Below are 18,489 nucleotides of genomic sequence, written 5' to 3'. Positions count from 1 at the left end.
TTCCTTTCAAATACAGGTCAATGCAGAGGGAACACCAGATCAGGTTTTTCTTCAGCTCTGCACAGCTATTGACTCTGTTTTCTGAACATGAAAATCACCCCTTCATGAACACACTTCCCTTCGTCCTCACCATCCCAGCAGGCTGCTTCCTTCCCAGCTCAACTCATGGGAATTATCTGGAAGCCATGCATGGTATCTCTGGGACCGTCCACCTCTTCCTCCTGTAGACAACCATTCCCTTTGGTATGGTTCGCTTGTTTTTCTGTCACAAGGCTGTACCTCAGAGCAAAGTCAGGATGGGAAGAGCATTGGGGATCTGTTTGTGCTGGGCGTGCCCCAGGGCCAGCTGGAGTCTGATCCATCACACAGGGAGAACATATCAGTTTCCTTCTCACCCATTTTTGTTCCTCCCTCACATGGGTCCTCAGCATGGGGCAAGCTTGGACATGGCATCCTGTACTGGCTCTCTGCTTCTCCACTTCTACCCATGAAGGGTCCAGAGCTCTGGTGGGACCTTTAACTGCCCTGTGGTGCAGAGGCACCACACCAGCACCACACCAGCAGTACTTGACAGAAATGTTTCAAAATAAGACACTGTCCAGCTTCTCTAAGGGAGCACAACAGGGCAATCAGTACTATCCATTTGGGGGAAGCTACATCGAATAGTGTAATAAAAGCTAACACATCTGAGCAACTGTACAAGCCACTCTCCATGTGGTAGTACGTCTCAGCAATTCCATAAATTAGTATTAGAGTCTGGAAGTAACCTAAAAATAGGAGAGATGACTGATACTTCACTCACTGGACAAAACCATCTTGTAGTTCTGAGATTTCTACTCCCTGACATACTGCCAAGTAAAAAGACAGGAACAGTATCCTAACAGGGGTGGGGGCAGGCTCATGCGTGAGTGTCCTGCGCTGTATCCTGTGTTGCACGTTTTTCATGGCCTGCTCCATGGTAAACACTTGCATCACACCAGTGAAGCCTGGGTCTTTTGTGCTGAGCTGTTGAACTGAAGCTGCTGCCATCTTCTGAAATACCTGCATCTTGCACTCAATCACTACACAATACGCAGTTCAGTTTGCATGATTCTTTTCCTCAATGAGTGTGCAAATACAGAGATGTTTCCAGGACAGAACTGTATTTTTAAAATCATTTTTTCCTCAAAACAGTTATGTAGAAATGAAATAAATGGAAGCCAGGATAACTCTTTCTCTATTTATTTGTAACTCACATCACTCTGGAAAGCCTCTGAAAGCTTTCATCCAAACAGAAACAAACACAGTCGAAATTTAAAATTATGATCCACTTATATGGTTTGAACTTTGGCCATAGACCAGATCTGAGCTATTACAGAGAAATTGTTAATATATTCATGATACATGGTCATTTTCGTATTTCTTTTCTCCTAGCACTGTTTCTAAACAGAAATGTCAGTGTGTGCTAGACAAGAAATTAAGTTTCTTTGGTTACAATTAGGCCTCTATTACCAGAAAGGGTACATCCTGTTCCCAAATTCCCACAGCTGTCAGCTGCTTACATTACCCCAAGCTGTCGCACTCTTGATAGGGAATATGAGTATCTGAGCACAGGTGGAAAGTGCTGCTACAGGGTAAAAATGTTAACAAGTGACTCCAAACACAAAACACACACAGTGGCAAACACTGTGCCCACAGCTCTGGATGAGGAAATGAGGCAGCAGACACATAGGCAAGCCAGCCCGGGGTTCCACAGGGGAGTTGGCAGCTACTTTGGAAAACTCCAACAGAAATCAGTACCTGGGAATGCAAATCAGTTTTCCAAAGAACAACTAAAACACACACTGCTCTTGTGAATGACTCAAGTGGCACCAGTATGTTGAAGTCATAGGATTTTAAAACATGAAAGGACCTTAGCATTTTCTGCCTAGCAAAAGGTTGTGCATGTATGTGGACAACTTCAGAACACAAATGTAAACTCCCTGGCTATGACCTATGTTCAAGCTGTGCCCTCCCTGACACCATCAACTGGACCCTCCCTCTCCTCCATTTGGCTCAAGCCACAATGCCTGTCTTCAAAGCTGCCTGAGCAAACCAAGTTCTTCACTGGCTCTGGGCCCTTACCACTGGCAGCCTCTTGCCTTTCCCTACAGCTGGTCCACACAGCTTGTTCCCATATGCCAAACTGATTACCCTTACCAATGAGAGTTTCTCAGCCCATTTAACCTAAAATGGCAATGCTCTTCACAGTCCTATTATTTTTCCTCAAATATTACTTTTATTTAATTAAGGGATATTTAAGTTTATTTGCATATTGTTGTCTTCTGTGTTAAGTTTATAAGCTCCACAAAGGCCTGGATTTTCTATTGCAGGAGTCCCCAACATATCTGTTATACTGAGAACTAACAGGTTTTAATTCTCAGGGCCTTCCATTTTCCATTACATTCAGTTAGTATTGTTCCTAGAACTCAATCACAGGTATACCACTTCCCCAACTGTGACTAAGACCCAAAATGTCACTGCAAACATGAGAGTCACACCCACGATGAATGATCTGACTGGCTGAACTACATCCTACAAGTTGGATGCAGAGGCTGTCCTCTAGGGCATGTCAAAGGACCTCCTGAGACAGGCTTTCGAAGAGTTACTGGCACCTCATGTATTGGGCCCCACTACCTTCTAAAGAAAAGAGTGTAACTTTCCAAAACACTGGGTCATATAACCAACAAGTATTTGTAGAGAATCTGTTAAAATGTCAGAGCCTAGAGACACAGACACAGACTGCATTCTCAAGAAGCTCCATGCGACACACCTCTCAGAAATCAATCCATTTCACAGGTAAGCAAGGCAGTGGGTTTGGGTTTTCTCTGAGATCCTATGAACAGCAGTAACTAACTCTTCCACGGAAAACCAAGACCTTAGAGCTTACAAAGGACAATGGACTGGAGACGCCTGTTCCCTCCAGTGCACCCACAGCAACAGGTTTAAACTTGGCTATCCACAGTAAGAAAGTTCATTCAGCATATCTCACACGGCTATCTGGGAAAGTTCACAAAACAATACTTAGCTATTACAGCGGTATGCCACTTTCTGCCAGCCTTTACAACTGTTCCTCAGTCAACTGTGTTCTGTGATTCACTGTAAATCAAAGGAAGAAGAGAAGTCAAGGAATACTATGGGGCTGGGGAAGGCAATGGAGATGCATGTGTATTCCTGTGAGTCACAGTGGTGGGGCACTCTGGTGCACTCTCAAGCCACACACAGGCCTCTCTCTCATGTTACAAATGTAGCCATGGGCTCAGGTCTGTACTCTAGCAATATACAAGAAAAAAAGGCATGGAAAACACAGAGTACTTGACAGTAGGGGTATTCTTGCCTGGGAAACCAAACAAAACACAGGGATAAATCTTACAGACAAATCTCATCACTTCACTAACAATATGACCCTTAGGTGAGGCATTTAATTTCTCTCTGGCTAGGTCTCCTACAAAAACAGAGAAATCAATGAACAAGCCTCACTGGGTTGTGACTCCAATGAGCTGTGGGGCACAGTAAGTGCTATTGGTGCCTCTCCCTAACATCAGAGCAATGGTTTATGGTGTGTTATTAGTAGCAAACTCCTTGAGCATCATATGCCATGAGACCTACTAAAGCACTTGACTACACTGCTTCTCAAGCACAACTCTCAGACAGATGGAAGGTCTGCTCACCAAGAAGAGCACTGCCCACTTCTACAACCCTCAAATAAACACAAGAAAGCATTCCCACCAAGCCACAGGGACGATGTGCTTAGAGCAGAAAAATCCAAAACACATCTTCTGTTCAAAGAGGAAAAAAACCTCATTACTACCTCAGTCTTAAAATTGTGTACTCTGCTGATGTTATCACTCATATCTCCTTCTGAAGTGTAGTTCAAGCTTTATGGGATTTCTGGATAGATATGAGCTGCTCTCCAAAACCATCTGGCACTATTTCTGTACAGACAGATGGAAGGCAGCCCTCTGACATGTGCACTGAGCACACAGTAGAGAGACACCTATTTTAACTGTCTCTCCTTCACTAATGACCCAGAGATAAAAGCCTGTCAACTTTTCTTTCTGAGTACAATAGACTGCATCAATATGACCAGTGATACATAATCAATATATTATTTAAACTTCTCATTTCCATATTAAAATTCTGTATTTTTTCTTAATTAAAAAAATTCAGGGTAGATTTTAATGCCTTGCCAAGTATTGAAAAGAATTAGTAAATAATGTTCCCTGAACTTAAAAACAGGAAAAACAAACAATGTTAAAAACAAGACTAGTATAATACTTACTTAATCCACTATAGAACATACTATCTTTTCCCAGTTGATAATTTTTGGAAACCACCTGTTTCTAAACATAGGGACTTAGTTTTGTCAGGACAGACTACTCGAGTAGAATTTCTGGCTTATACTCGGGTTCCACATCTGGCTATCAGTGAGCACCTCTGCTGTGGGGAGAACACTGACACCTCTATCAGGCAGCAAGCTCTTTTCCATAATACAGTCTTCACCCTTTATAAAGAACAGAAAGCAAATACAGATGAAAAACAGACTTTGAAGTCATAAATTCTAGTTTTAACACTTGTTGAAAAAGGAAGCCACAACAAGCATTCTATAATATAAACAAACATATCCACATAGTTTATTTCTCACAGTTCTCCCGACAAATGAACATTATTTAAGAACATACTGTATACACAGATAAGAAACATACAAAATGTTTTAAATGATGCACAACAAAATCCAGCAGTATAAAAGAATGCTTGTGAACTCTTGCTCACTGTGCAGACTACATTTAATCACTCATTAAATAGTAATAAAAATACAATCTTTTATGGACCTTGTGCAGACTACAAAAGAGGGAAAAATTATCACCATATATATGATTTTTATATTAGGCAGTTTTCTTTGACGAGTTGTACTGACAACTCCAAATACAGAGGCAGAAGGCTGTGTATTAAAGGGTTAATGTTGTGAATCAGACTTTACACAGTTACTACCACTGGCACTTTTCACCATCGTCTGTACACATCACATGATCATCTTATATAACATGACATTTAAAAAATATATCTGCGTGACAACTTCATGACATCCACACCCCATGAGCTGGTTACAGAAGCAAAGCACAGCTACCTCGTGCTTTGCTTTTGGTAAGAACAGTTGTTCATCGTGATTAAAAGTTAGGTATCAAACCGTTAAGCAGCTCCAGTCTACTAAAGGCCCTCAGTGACCACCGGACAGTGAGTTCTTTTAGAGTACACATCCTAGAAGCAAACACCATCACTGGTTAAAACTTCGTCTATAAGTCAGTTTCTGCGCTGACAACTATTTTCACAAAACTGAAAGCTACTGAACTGATTTAATAGAAATACTTTGTCTTTCACCATCATGTTATGACTGAGGTCTTTGAAACCTTTGGAATTTACTCACGCATGAATGCGTGTTCTCGATTCCATCTCACCCATTTAAGATCACCACCTACACGGCTTTAGAGTGGTGGTGAAAATTTCACCAGGGAAACTCTCAGCTCACCAGGAATGTTCAGCTGCTGATCTACAGCCACACGGTGCAGAGCTGTACTTGACGAGAACACTCGGGGAGCTCTCATGCTGTGAGTGTCCAAACTGAGCACCCCATCAACAATGAGGCCATTGCTGTGTTGGCGAGAACTAGTGCTGACACTCTTCCATGTCATCTGTTGGCTGGGAAGTAGTTGGGGTCAAGATAACTATAACTAGTGCCCTGGGACACACAGTAGTCTCTGTCTAAGAATGTCTCTGACTTATACACAGGTTCTAACTGGTGGTCTTCCTTGTGAATATCTGTTTCATGTGGGCTGCAAGGAGAAAAGACAGACAGACTCATTATCACATGACTCCAGATGCACTCCAATGTACCTATCACAAACTCTTCTCAGTTAAACTGATCCCTTGGACAGCTCTAATAGAAAGCTGCTGAGATCTGATATGACTTAAGGAAAATTTTAATTGCTTAGAATAAAATCTAAACCCTAAAAGAATAGTTACACTTTGAAGAAGTTTGAAAGTAAAGTTCACTGCTTGAGGTTCTTGTCCCCAAATAAAAACACACTTACCAGTCTGAACAAGAATCACAGAAATCCAAAGACATTTCTGGAGGACAATCCTGGCAGTGCCACCGGACACCCTGGATAGGCTCTACACCACAGTTATCACACTGCAACAGACGCAGAAAGGCAGAGTATTTGGCAATGTTTCTTTTCTATTAGAATGTACCCTTCCCTCAAGCTGTAGAGAATATAACACACTGGCTTAACTTAGACACATTCCCAGTGAAGTAGATAAAGGTTTATCCATGCAAGATCAAACTCCTGGTGGATGAGAAATACCCTATGAAGTGTTTAAGTCAATCAACCATTCATGGGAAACCAGTGTGTGGCTGTGAACACCTGATTCACTCAAACCAGACACAGAGCTGCTCAGGCATTTCCTGGCAGACACCCAGATGGCGTCCAGCTCCTCTCTTTACAATCCCTAGACTGAACCCCTGAGAACAAAGCCTATGAAGACAAGAAGAAAGGTGTGCAGCTTCTTCTCCATAGGGTAATGCATTACAAGACCCGCTCAGCACACCCTCGGGTTGGAATTTTGGAAATCAAAGTGTGGTGGTTTGAATAAGAATGACTCTGTAGGTTCATACATTTGAGTGTTTGGTCTCCGGTTGATAGAACTGTTTGGGAAGGATTATGAGGTGGGCTTTGAGTTTCAAAACCCAAGTCTACTCTAGTACCTTTCTGACCACTGCCCCCAGATCAGGAAGTAAAGCTCAAAACTACTGCTCTGGCACCACACCTGTCTGTTTCTTACAATGACAGTCACGGATTCACCCTCTAAAACTGTCAGCAATCCCCTAGTGAAGTGCTTTCCTTTATAAGAGTTTCCTTTGTCATGGTGTCTCTTCAGAGCACAGAACAGTGACTAAGACACAGAGTAAATCTCATTTCTAGATTCTCGAATAACACACTGCCCAACACGCCATGGTTGAAGACTCAATTTCCTCTCCAAAAATCAAGAAGCCCATTAGGAAAATCTCTTAAGGATGAGTAAGGTCACTGAAGGGTCAAAAGGAAAGGGCTACTCCAAAGACCAGCAACAGTCACAGCATGCATCAACACTTTTATGTACACAGCCAACAGCAACACTACGTTATGGCCTTGCTGAACTTCCTCCCACCTCACTAAGTGCAGATACTTCTAATGGCTACAGTCTATCTTCACAGTGCCAGACAATTCAGGCAAGACACACTTTCATATACTCCTCAGTCTCCAAGGGGCTGCCCGCCTCTGTTCTTACCTTCTTCTAATCTAGTCCTCAGCTACAGCCAGATTATCTCTGGCCCCACCTCACTTCCATATTTTAACTGCATTAAAATACATGAATAAATTGCTTTACAATATTTAGTAACAGTGAATGATGAGCTGTGAAGTCTAAATCTGGTGCTTTTCTAAAAGTTAGCAAACCATTTTCTTGAAATGCAAATTTCCTGTTATTCTCTATTCTAAAATCTTCCATTATTTAAACTCTTTAGAAAAAATCCCCAACTTTACATATCCTCTGACTACTTTTATGCGCTCTTTAGGTATACTCAGCTATTGTATCTCAAGGATTTCCTTTTATTTTTAAGACAATCTCACTACATAGCCCTGGATGGCCTCAAACTCACAGAGATCCACCTGAGTCTGCTCAGATGACAACTGGGGAAGAAGGAACTGAGTCTAACTCTTCTCCCTCCCCAGCCTCTTGCACTGAGGAGAGCATCTGGAATGCGTGCAAGAAATGGAGCCTCTCTCAGCCTCCTGAAACTTAATGAGGCAACGCAACAAGAAATGGGAAGTATGTTCATTGATAGCTCGGACTAGGAGAGCAGCAGATGAACTTCACCCCAGTTTACTGCACATGATAAGCAACTGCATGTTCTCTTCTCCACACAGAACAGAGACTGTAACACCCACACTGTGGGCACAACTTTGCATGTATGCATAAAAAAATTACCGAGAAACTTACTACCCTTTCCCTGAATGAATGCTTTCAGAGTAGAATACTCCAGATACACCTATTCACTCTTAAAAATTAGATCAAGTTGCTTACCTTAAAGCCCACATGTTGCACAAACCCACTTTCTGCTTGCATTTGCTGAAGTTTCTGCTTTTTTAACTTTTTAAACTGTAATAGTTCTTTATATTCAGGTAAACTCCTATACATGATAGGAATGCTTTCCTCATCCTGTTAAAAAGGACAAAATATAAAAGTGTTAGTTTGCTAATTAAAATGGACTAAGTGTAAGAAACACAACACTAATTATTTTCTACTGATATTCTCACTTTTAAGACTCACACAATGACTGCTACTGTTTTTTGGTGTGTGCGCTCACCAATTCAACTGGACTCTGGCTGCTGGGCTCCATTAACCCTCCATCTCTGCTGCCCAGCACTGGACTTACAGGCATGCCATCAGGCCCAGTTGTTCACATTGGCTTGGGATCCAAACTCAGGTCCTCGTGCTTATGCACCGAGCACTTTACACAGGATCCATCTCATAAGTGCTATTCCAAGGTTGAACCACACTGCCTCACAATGTGAGGAGATATGCTGTGACGGCACCTCTGTCACACGAGGATGAAGACCCAAAGTCACTCCAGAAGCTCCAGGGCGGCCCTCCCTGCTCTGTAGTAATGTCCTCTTTCTAGTCTAACAATTTTCCTATTTACCTCTCTAAAGATGGTATCTTTGCTTTAAACAAGCAAACCAATCTCTACCCTTGTTTTATACTCTGTATTTGTTTTGTTTTGTTTTTTTAAAGATTTATTTATTTATTATGTATACAGAAGAGGGTGCCAGATCTCATTACAGATGATTGTGAGCCACCATGTGCGTGCTGGGAATTGAACTCAGGACCTCTGGAAGAGCAGTCGGTGATCTTAACCTCTGAGCCATCTCTGCAGCCCCCTCTGTATTTGTAATGACTGACTAAAAACAGTATATTTTTCACTCAAGGAGATGAACTGAGTTACACTGGCTATTCAGAAAACAGTGTGAATTATATAAATACTTCAAAGCGCTCATAAAACACCCTAGGAATCAGAGTACACAGATTTTGCATGGTGCTTTTGAATGAAATTGCTAGTCAATTTCAGGGTTGGAGGAACCATTGCTGGAATTTATACCTTGTGGTTCAAAGACCATCCATTAACGCTGGGCAATGCTAAGCCCCTCAGCGTCCAGTCCTCTGTCGTGATCTCTCGGCTCTCCACGGCATTTCCACTACAGTGACGCCTCTCTAGTCTTTCCCTGGTTCCCACTCTAGCAGCTACACACTGGACCTTGTCTTCAACTAGTGCGGTCTGCTCCGAACACCAGCCACAAGCCTCTCTCACTACTCCTCTCCATCTCTCTTGCTGGCTCACCTCAAACTGGTTTTCAAAAGCCTACCGAGATTTTTAATTACTATCCTGCTTTTGTATTTTCCTAATCTTGCCCTGCTACCCAGGATCCTTTGCAACTGAATAATTGATCCCATGGTCACTAGTTTCCTAAATGTACTATCACTCCACTGCCCCAGGTTCCATTAATTCTCAATCCCGGGCCAGATAAAAATCTCACCTCCCTCACCCTTCTGTCATGGTAAGTATCATTAACTACTGTGTTTATTTCACCTCCAGGAAACGGATGCTGATAGAAATTGTAACAACTGCCCCCAGATCAGATCATACAATTAATTAGTGAAATTAATTAATGAGTGGATGACTTGAACCCTTACTTTCCTAATACACCCAGCTGTCTAAGACAGAAGTCTTAAGTTTTCTCATGCATATCTAACTAATTCTGTCCTGATATAACATTTTCTCAAATCTGTCATCTAGTATCCATTCCCACCATTCCTTTCAACTTTCTGTAGCTTCCTATATAAGTGCCAAGGTCTTCGAAAGCGAGATTAAGATTCTTCAGTTTCACACTGCACTACTGTATCTTTCGTCCATCTCCGTTTGCATGTTTGGTACAGGTATTTTCCCCCAAACAGTTCGTTCACTTTGCAGATGGGTAAATCAATAGCCACAGACAGACCTACAGCAAGAGAAACCACCTGTGGGCTTCCACTTGGTCATATCTGTACAGACAGGGAACGATGGTGGGCACTAGGAGCTGGAAGGAATGTGGCGACGCTGTCTGCCTCAGTATCAGGAAGTGGGGTGGGGAGGATTTTGGAATCTGTACAGTAACACAAATGACTTATTAACACTACTCAACTGTGTACTCAATAGCTTTCTGAGTTACAGTATTTCAATTTTACTTAAAAAGGACTAATTTCAATAAGGCTAAGGTGGACTACAGATGTTTCAAACTAAGGAGTATTTATGCACATGTAATTTCTTTAGCTGCTGTCTTTGGAAAGAGAAACCTATACATGTTACCACCAGAAGATTCGTAAATGTACATTTTTAAACAGCTATGTGGATCAGAAGGGCTCTGAGGATGCTGAGGCAGGAGGATTATCATTTCAAGACTTTCCTAGGCTACAAGAGAGATAAGAAATTAAATCTAACTTAATTTACTACATTGTCAACTTAAAAATATGTTTTCTGTACTGGAAAATAACCTTGCACATACTACCCACCAAACAGACCACCAAAGCCTGTTTTCAGTGTTCTGTCCCGCCTGTCCTCACATGGCTACCTTTCAGTCACTCTCTCAGGTCTCCTTCTTAAGTGACTATGAACACTCCCTTTACTCCTCTGACGCATTTTAACAACTGCTTACTGATGAGATCAGTTAACAAGCCCAAGATAGAAGAACAAAGACATATGTATGTTCACAGTTCCTAACACAATCCCTTATGTAACACATTTAGGTAAACAGTTTGTCAAATAAATCATTCTAACAAAGTACAAAATCACAGATAAAAGATGTATCTTAAGACTCAGCATGAGCATTTGCAGAAGACAAGTTCAAAGGGAAAAACAACTCAACAATACAACCCCTCCATGGTTATTTAAGAGACAGAACAAAGTTTCTTGCTAACTTTCCATTAAAATCTCCTGTTCTGATTCTATGCAATCAGAGTATTAGTACACATTCTTCAAGCAAGGAATCAGCCCTTTCACAGGAAATTCACAACAGAAACAAGTCAAATGGCGCAAAGGGATGCAGCAGACACATCCACACTGGGCAAATCTGTGCACAAACCACCCAGCTTTCAGTGCAGGCAGCAAGGGCAAAGAAAAGGAAGGGGGGTTCTTCACTCCCACTCCCAATTTATTGCCATTCTTTGGATCCAAATAAGTCTAAACCACCCCAAGTTTGTGAGTACAGCTCAGGCTGGTAGAGTGCTTGCCTAATGTGCACAGGGCCCTGAGCACAGGTGTGTACATATATTGTGAAATGACTGAGGCAACTAGAGCCTCCATCCATGAAGAGTTAGCGCCTCAAAACCTGAGCTTGGTGTCTGGAACTCCCTCCAAAATAATCTGAAGTAGAGCTGAGGGGAAGACACGTATGCCAGACTAATGCCGGGTGACAATTATTACAGCTGGGCGACAGAATGTGGGTTCTCTGGGCTGTTCTCACTACCTAAGCATATGCTGAATGTTTTTCATGAAAAGCAGAGCACATTAACTTTACATTTGACTTGTTAATGAAAAGAGGATACATCAGCAATCTCTGAAGAGAAGGACTAATCAGAAAATCATATACACTCATGATGTACAGTCATCTGTATGAAAACAAGTAACTAACTTACGGATGCCTCTTCCACAGCAGTGTTCATGTGGCCATGAAAACAGGACCGGTCATCATCTTCATCCATATACACTGGCGGCTCATGTGATGTCATGAAAGTGGAAGGTTTAAAGAGGTGCTTATTAAGAGGGTGCTGTCGTCTGCTTGTTGAAGACTACGTGAGAAAACATGTCTTATTGCTACAGTGAAAAATCATTAACAGAATCAAAAGTACAAAAACATGTATGCACTGAACTCTTATGATCACCTTATACTGAAAATCAGAGAATAGAATGGCCTAAGTCAGATTAGTAACTGTCCAGTGAGAGAGAAGTTGCCAGAATATTTGAGTCTTGAAAAACAATCACCTAACACCAAGTAAGTGCTGCTTTAGAACAGCATCACTGAGTCCTCACAACATCCCTACAAAGTCATCTTTAGAGATGAAGAACAGGCATGAGGAGCTGAGTTTCATGGTGAGGGCAGTGTAGTGAGATGATGGCAGAGTTGGTGCAGACATCACTCATGACCAGAATACACCACAGGCATGAAGAACCACTGAAGAGCCACCACCTCACCCATTTCAAAATTCCAACTCTCCCAGGATCAGGACCATTATGATGACTATGGCTACACTCAACCTCCAGGGCCACAGTGTCTGTGAACTTACAACAGACTACACACATGGGATGGAACACATTTAGGTTCTTTTTGGTCATTACTTACTCTTACTTGTAAAAACACGAGGTGTAAAATAACACATTAATAAAATAAATTCAGAAAAATTAACTAAGGGGTTGATGATATAGCTCAGTGGCTGAGCACTTGCCTAGCATAAATAAAGCCCTAGGATTGACCCACAGCATTGGGGGTGGGGGTGGGGAGATAATAACCATGAAGAGTCTATACTGTTAGTCTGAACACTGGTGTGCAAGGTTCCAGCATTCCAAGGCTATAAGAGCTGTATATACCATTAGACTTAAAACAATTAACAATTTAAAACAAGCTTGAAAAGTTTAGTTAAAAACAACTTCAAAAACCCATGGGGCTGGAGAGATGGTTCAGGTGTTAAGGGTACTTATTGCTCTTACAGAGTGTTTGACTCCCAGAACCCGCACAGGTGGCTCACAACCTCCTAAAACTCCAGCTCTGGGAGAATCCAAAGCTCTGGCCTCTGTAGACACCAGCATTCATGTCCACATACCCACACACAGGCATATAATTTAAAAAGTAAAGTAAATCTTAAACTAGCATCCACCAGGAAGGTAATGTTCGCTTCCTTCATGTGAAGAGGGAGAGTTGGTGGAAGAAAGGAAATGTCATGAGGATCTATCAAGCTAACAGAAGCAGCCAACTGTGCCTTTGGTTTTACTAGTTTTACTGGCTGCACACTAATGCAGTGCTCTGTACATCAGAGAGAGCTTTCTTCACTAGAGGGCAGTGCAAAGGGAGGGACAGCAACAGAGAGGACAGGTGATGGAACGCCTTACCCTGCATGCTGAAGGCCCTAGGTTCAAGCCCTATCAACCTCAAGGGGTTGAAGGGGACAAAAAGGCTGCTTGGGACGAACTAGGAAATCTGCACAGTAGCACCATCTGCACTCCCAGGACTTTGCTTCCCAGCAGAGGCCGGAGGACCACCACAAGCCTTAGTCTACACAGCAACTCAGAGTCTGTCTCAAAAGCAATGGCTCTCAGCTTATTAGTTTGTGACAAGACAATTGACGTATGTTATTATGGCCTAGTACATCTATGTATGAAAAGGGTTGAGAATGATGCCAAATTCCTAACTAACAGCCACCTGTCAATATTCTCCCACACGTGGAAGGGAGAACAGAACTAACAACTCGACAAGGGCAGTGAGGCCAAGACTTCAGTCACATCTCCTGTCTGTGCAGCAGGGCAGGAAGAGAGCTGACCCACACTTCAGAGTCCACACCTTACAAACTTGAGCTGCACGACGACATTCCTAACACAGAATGGGTACAAAAACCCTTCAAGTAGTAATCATTCTTATTACTTCCAAGAAAACAATGAAGAACTGTGAAAACTCAGTGTATTTTTCTAAGTAGCAACAATGGAATCTTATTCTGCATTTATGCCCAACATAGTGCAATGTCAAAAAGAGGAGTGCAGGTTAACACTCACATCCACATGACAGTTCTGAATTCAATGAGCTCCAACTAAGGCTTGCTCCATCTCTGCTCCTTACCTTTTTAGAGTATATATATAAGTTAGGTGTTCGGCCTGGAACTGGAATGCCGGCTTTAGTTAGCTTTATGAAATACTTCTGTACACGACTGGCAACCTAAGGAAACAACAGTTCTTTTAATATACTGGAATAATGTCATATTTGTGAAGTTTTAAATGATAACAATTAAATCAAAAAATTACTTTTAAATAGTCATCAAAGACATCGGTATTTAAAAATCTTGACAAAATCATTTCAAGCCAATTTAAATTTGTGTGATTTCAAAACTAAACCCTTATTTTCACAGGTGAGCACTGGTGAGTACAGCAGGAAGCCATCTATTGGTAATATAGGTGGGCGTTGGGGAAGGAAGCTGCTGGGTCTGTGTCCAGAAAGACAGCAGAATGCAATGCCACAACCACTAGCACGGCCTAAGCAAAATGACATTGGCAGCACACTTCTTTCTTTTTTTTTTTTTCTTTTTTGAGCTGAGGATCGAACCCAGGGCCTTGTGCTTGCTAGGCAAGCGTTCTACCACTGAGCTAAATCCTCAACCCCTTGTCAGCACACTTAACTAAGCACTCAAGAGATTCAAGGTCTACTATATATATTTTTTAATGTTTTGCATTGATGCACATGCTGATCAATTTAAAACCACCACACACTAGAGCTAGCAATGGTAGCCATTGTGCCAGCATGACTGCAGAATTGTCCCCTAAAAGCCTGCAGCCCTTGCCATCACCTGCTTGGCTGTCCGGTTGCCCAGCTCATCTGCAATCTTCTGCCACCGCCGAGACTCTACCTCTTCAGGAGGGTATTTCAGGAGAAGCTGTTCAAGTTTTTTCTGCACCAAACCCAAGACCGAATTTTAAGTGAAAAATGTATTCCAATTAAAATACTGGATTTCTAAATAAATACATTCATATTTTATTCACAGCACAGTGCTGCTTCCCCAACTCTGGAGCTTACATTATTAGAGATTCTCAAAGCAGAAAACAGTTCTAGTTAGGAACCTAAGTTGCCACAGGCAAAAACGTCTAGCGAGAACACCTGTGAAAGCCCTCCTTCAGGATTTTCAGTCACTTCAGTGACAAAGCAGGACAAGAAAACAGACGAGAAATACATCGAGGTTATACACATCTGAGTGAACGCAGCTCCCCAGCTATCTTTGCACCAAATGTGTAGAGGATCCCCTGCAGTATTAACATAACCATGCCAGTTCACTGGATTTAGAATATCAAGAGTCTTTCCTCTTGTGTGTGATCTGTCCTTCATGTATCTGACTGGATACTAACACTCAGCTTCTAACACCCACACTAACCCTAAAGACACAACCAAACTTAATACATTACATAAGCTCACACTCAATTACAGCCTTCAGCACAGGCAATCTGATATGAGCGTTACATGCCAGTCTGGGTTCTCAGCTCCCTGACAACAGAAATTAAAACACAACTTGAAGAATCTTTGCTTGTCTTGAGGCTTTTCTCTCAAATCTGCTTTTAAGAATATCCACCCATTTCTAGCCTCCTTCCTAAACCCAGGGTTTTTCTTTAAGAATTATCCTTAAACAGTTCATACACCTTCAAAATCCAAAATTCTTAAAATATGCAAAAAGGTACATAAAAGTAAGTATTTTAAACTCACGATTACAAGGAATCGAAGTGCAACAGCAAACACCTGCCTGGTGGTGCTAATTCTACCAGTAACAGTTTAGACTGTCTTTTAACTCAAACAAGCAAGACGTATGCATCACCTGTTCCTCAACAGTCCACAGCTGGTTGAATGTTTCAGGTTTGGTGTCATCACACAGGCGACCTCTTATCATCTGCATATAAAAAAAAGCTTTTTATAAATGAAAAACATCAAGGATATAGCCAAAGAGCACACAAGGAATGTTTTAGAATTTCCAAAGTATCTTTGCACATTTTTAAATACATACATCACCTATTTGCTGATTAAATGTTTTTTTCATATTCTTGTATTTCATTTGGTTTTAAACACTTAATAATCCTCATATAAATAAATGATAGCAAATCATGTCTAGAAACAAGAAATGTGGGTTCAAAACTGAAAAGTAACAAGTCCCACAGAGACAAAGCCACATCTGAAATTTTGATCACACTCCACAGTGCCACTAGGCACAGTACACACAATGCCCATTTAAAATCCAGAGAGAACCTACAATATGACCAACCAGCTCCATTTTATAAGAGGCTGCAACTGGAAGCCTGGAACACACACAACTGAAGTGTCACATCTAGCAGTTTGGAGCAGATTTAGGCTTCTGGTTACCTTGAAAGTTTATGGTTCCCTTATTTTTCAGTAAATGACTCATTTTAAAAACACAAATCAACAAATGTTAAGCACTTTTATGCTACTCAGATATTTCATACTTCTTACCTGAGGACGATTATGGGAGCCTTCTGGACCATCACTCAAAGGCAACATGGAGTAAGAAAGGGACTCTCCATCCTTCTTAGAATCTAAAGGACTTTTTGGTCTAGCAGGCAAGCCTACTAAAAATAAAATCATACAAAGAATTATTCAAGCAAGACACTGCAAGACATTTTCTTCATTAAATTCTTACCATGTAAGTTCTTACCTTTATCAAAAACTAACTTAACTCTCCTAGTATGTCTTTTGCGATTTTTAAATTCTCTTTCAAAGTTCCCAAGGCTGTTGGTATACTGGTCCCACACAATCTCAGGCAACTGAACAACTCTCTGTGGGTATGGAAGCCCTATATCGGCCTGGGAAAAAGACAAAATAAAAATATCAGAGTGCCAATCTACACTTAATTCAAGAAGATAATAGGTAAAATAAAAATGCAAGTGGCACACTGTAAACTCTACTCCTAGGGTGCTAAATACAAACTCCAGAGATACTGTGCTGCATCAGTAGCAACTCTACACATAAACACCAAACACCTGTCAGCTCCAGTAACAAGCATACTGTGTGTGCTAAATGCAACAGATGAGACTCTGAGATATATGCATTTGGACACTTAGCCTCAAGTTTGTGGCTTATTGGCAACATAATAAAAAATGAATCCATAATCTATAAGTCTTTGCCACATATAAAACTTACGACAATTTTTCTTTCTGGCTGTGTTGGGCCTGGTACAAAATAGCACATCTTGCACCATAGCTACATTCCTTGCTCCATATTATGACATCTTAAAAATTAAACTTCTAAATTAAATCTAGGACAAAGAAGTCTTCCTAAGCAACAAAAACATTGCTTCTTTATTGAGTATCTGGATTTACTCTTTGTAAAAAGTTAAGATGCTCAATAACACATCTGTTTCTGAATTTAAACAAAATTCTAAATTAAACCTGAGAATGAAAAACAAGCAAACAGCCAACTGCATATAAATCTAGTAAGTATGCCTAAATGCATGATTTTGCTTACCAGAACACAAATGAGATTAAAGTTAATACATTTATTATTTATTTCTCTAACAGTTTTAATTTAATCTGCCCAAAATTACCATTTTAAAAACAATGTCTTTGTGTTCAAGCAAACCATTTAATAATGATAAAAGGAGATTTTTTTCATTTATTATAAGGTTTTAGGGGTTTTTGTTGTTTAGAGTTGTTTTTATTTTTTCAAACAGTGTCTCTTGTAGCATAGGATGACCTTCTACTCAGGAGCCTCATTTTTCGGGCAAGTTTGGAGATCCTAAATTTGCACCACCATGCTGGACCAAGAGGAACCTTATTAACAGAGAAGGTACAATACAGCTCTAAAAACCAGTTTTTAATAAGCCAATGTGCAGACTATGTCTGTATTATGAAATGCAGTGTTTCCTGAAAGCGGAGAGAGGGAAGGCACATTGACGACATCTCACCACCATCTCGAGTCCATTACAAAGAGCGGCACTCATAGATTTTGTTTAATGTTTTCACACAACACTGACACTGAGGCTTTCAAATATATTAAGCAAGGTTCAGCGGTACTAGAGTGCTTGTTTGTACAAGGTCTTGGTTCTTCTATCTCTAGTACCAGAGAACAACACCCTCACACAATGTATTTGTATGTGTACATCTTGATCAATTTGGTATATTTGAATAGCTCACTGTTAAACATTGTCTGTTTCAAATATAAAAAAAAAAAAGAAACTAGTTAGCTTCATGCTAAGGAGAAAAAAAAGTCTTTTTCAAAATTAAATGAAATTCATAGTTTCTCTTCATGGATTTGGCTATGCCTTAAGCATATGTAGAATTCTTGTATTGTCTCTATAGACATTTGCTTTTTCTCTCAGTAGCAAATGTGACCCAAACAAAAGCAGTTAATAATTAATAAATCCTCTGCACCAGGCCTGAGTCCCACTAACCCTGAGTACTGGAGGAGGGGGAGGGGGAGGGGAGGGGAGGGGGGAGGGGAGGGGGAAGGGGGAGGGGAGGGGGAAGGGGGAGGGGAGGGGGAAGGGGGAGGGGAGGGGGGAGGGGAGGGTAGGAGGAAGGGAGGGGGAAGGGGGAAGGGAGGGGGGAGGGGAGGGGAGGAGGAAGGGAGGGGGAAGGGGGAGGGGAGG

General features: G+C 41.3%; 2 protein-coding genes across 8 annotated transcripts in view; one reads left to right on the top strand and one right to left on the bottom strand.

Annotated features, from left to right (window-relative positions):
* Ak5 (adenylate kinase 5) overlaps positions 1 to 1,362 on the top strand; it is a 197,974-nt gene extending 196,612 nt beyond the window's left edge. Inside the window, exon 14 of the mRNA XM_036189364.1 lies at positions 17 to 1,362. Within this exon, the coding sequence (XP_036045257.1) occupies positions 17 to 85 (69 nt within the window). The 3' untranslated portion in view covers positions 86 to 1,362. The remainder of the gene's footprint in view (positions 1 to 16) is intronic.
* The window catches only part of Zzz3 (zinc finger ZZ-type containing 3), a 79,208-nt gene continuing 61,924 nt past the window's right edge, over positions 1,206 to 18,489 (bottom strand). For 6 of the 7 annotated variants that reach the window (XM_036189353.1, XM_036189359.1, XM_036189356.1 and 3 more), the window contains 9 exons: positions 16,558 to 16,705; positions 16,356 to 16,471; positions 15,709 to 15,780; positions 14,695 to 14,796; positions 13,974 to 14,069; positions 11,785 to 11,937; positions 8,140 to 8,274; positions 6,108 to 6,208; positions 1,206 to 5,849 (listed from right to left, as the gene is read on the bottom strand). In XM_036189353.1, the coding sequence (XP_036045246.1) occupies positions 5,705 to 5,849; positions 6,108 to 6,208; positions 8,140 to 8,274; positions 11,785 to 11,937; positions 13,974 to 14,069; positions 14,695 to 14,796; positions 15,709 to 15,780; positions 16,356 to 16,471; positions 16,558 to 16,705 (1,068 nt within the window). In that variant the 3' untranslated portion in view covers positions 1,206 to 5,704. The remainder of the gene's footprint in view (positions 5,850 to 6,107; positions 6,209 to 8,139; positions 8,275 to 11,784; positions 11,938 to 13,973; positions 14,070 to 14,694; positions 14,797 to 15,708; positions 15,781 to 16,355; positions 16,472 to 16,557; positions 16,706 to 18,489) is intronic. The other variant, XM_036189358.1, reaches the window with a different exon arrangement.

The sequence above is a fragment of the Onychomys torridus genome, chromosome 6, assembly GCF_903995425.1.
Source record: "Onychomys torridus chromosome 6, mOncTor1.1, whole genome shotgun sequence".
In the NCBI taxonomy this organism is placed as follows: domain Eukaryota; kingdom Metazoa; phylum Chordata; class Mammalia; order Rodentia; family Cricetidae; genus Onychomys; species Onychomys torridus.
This window is presented reverse-complemented; position numbering and strand designations above follow the sequence as displayed.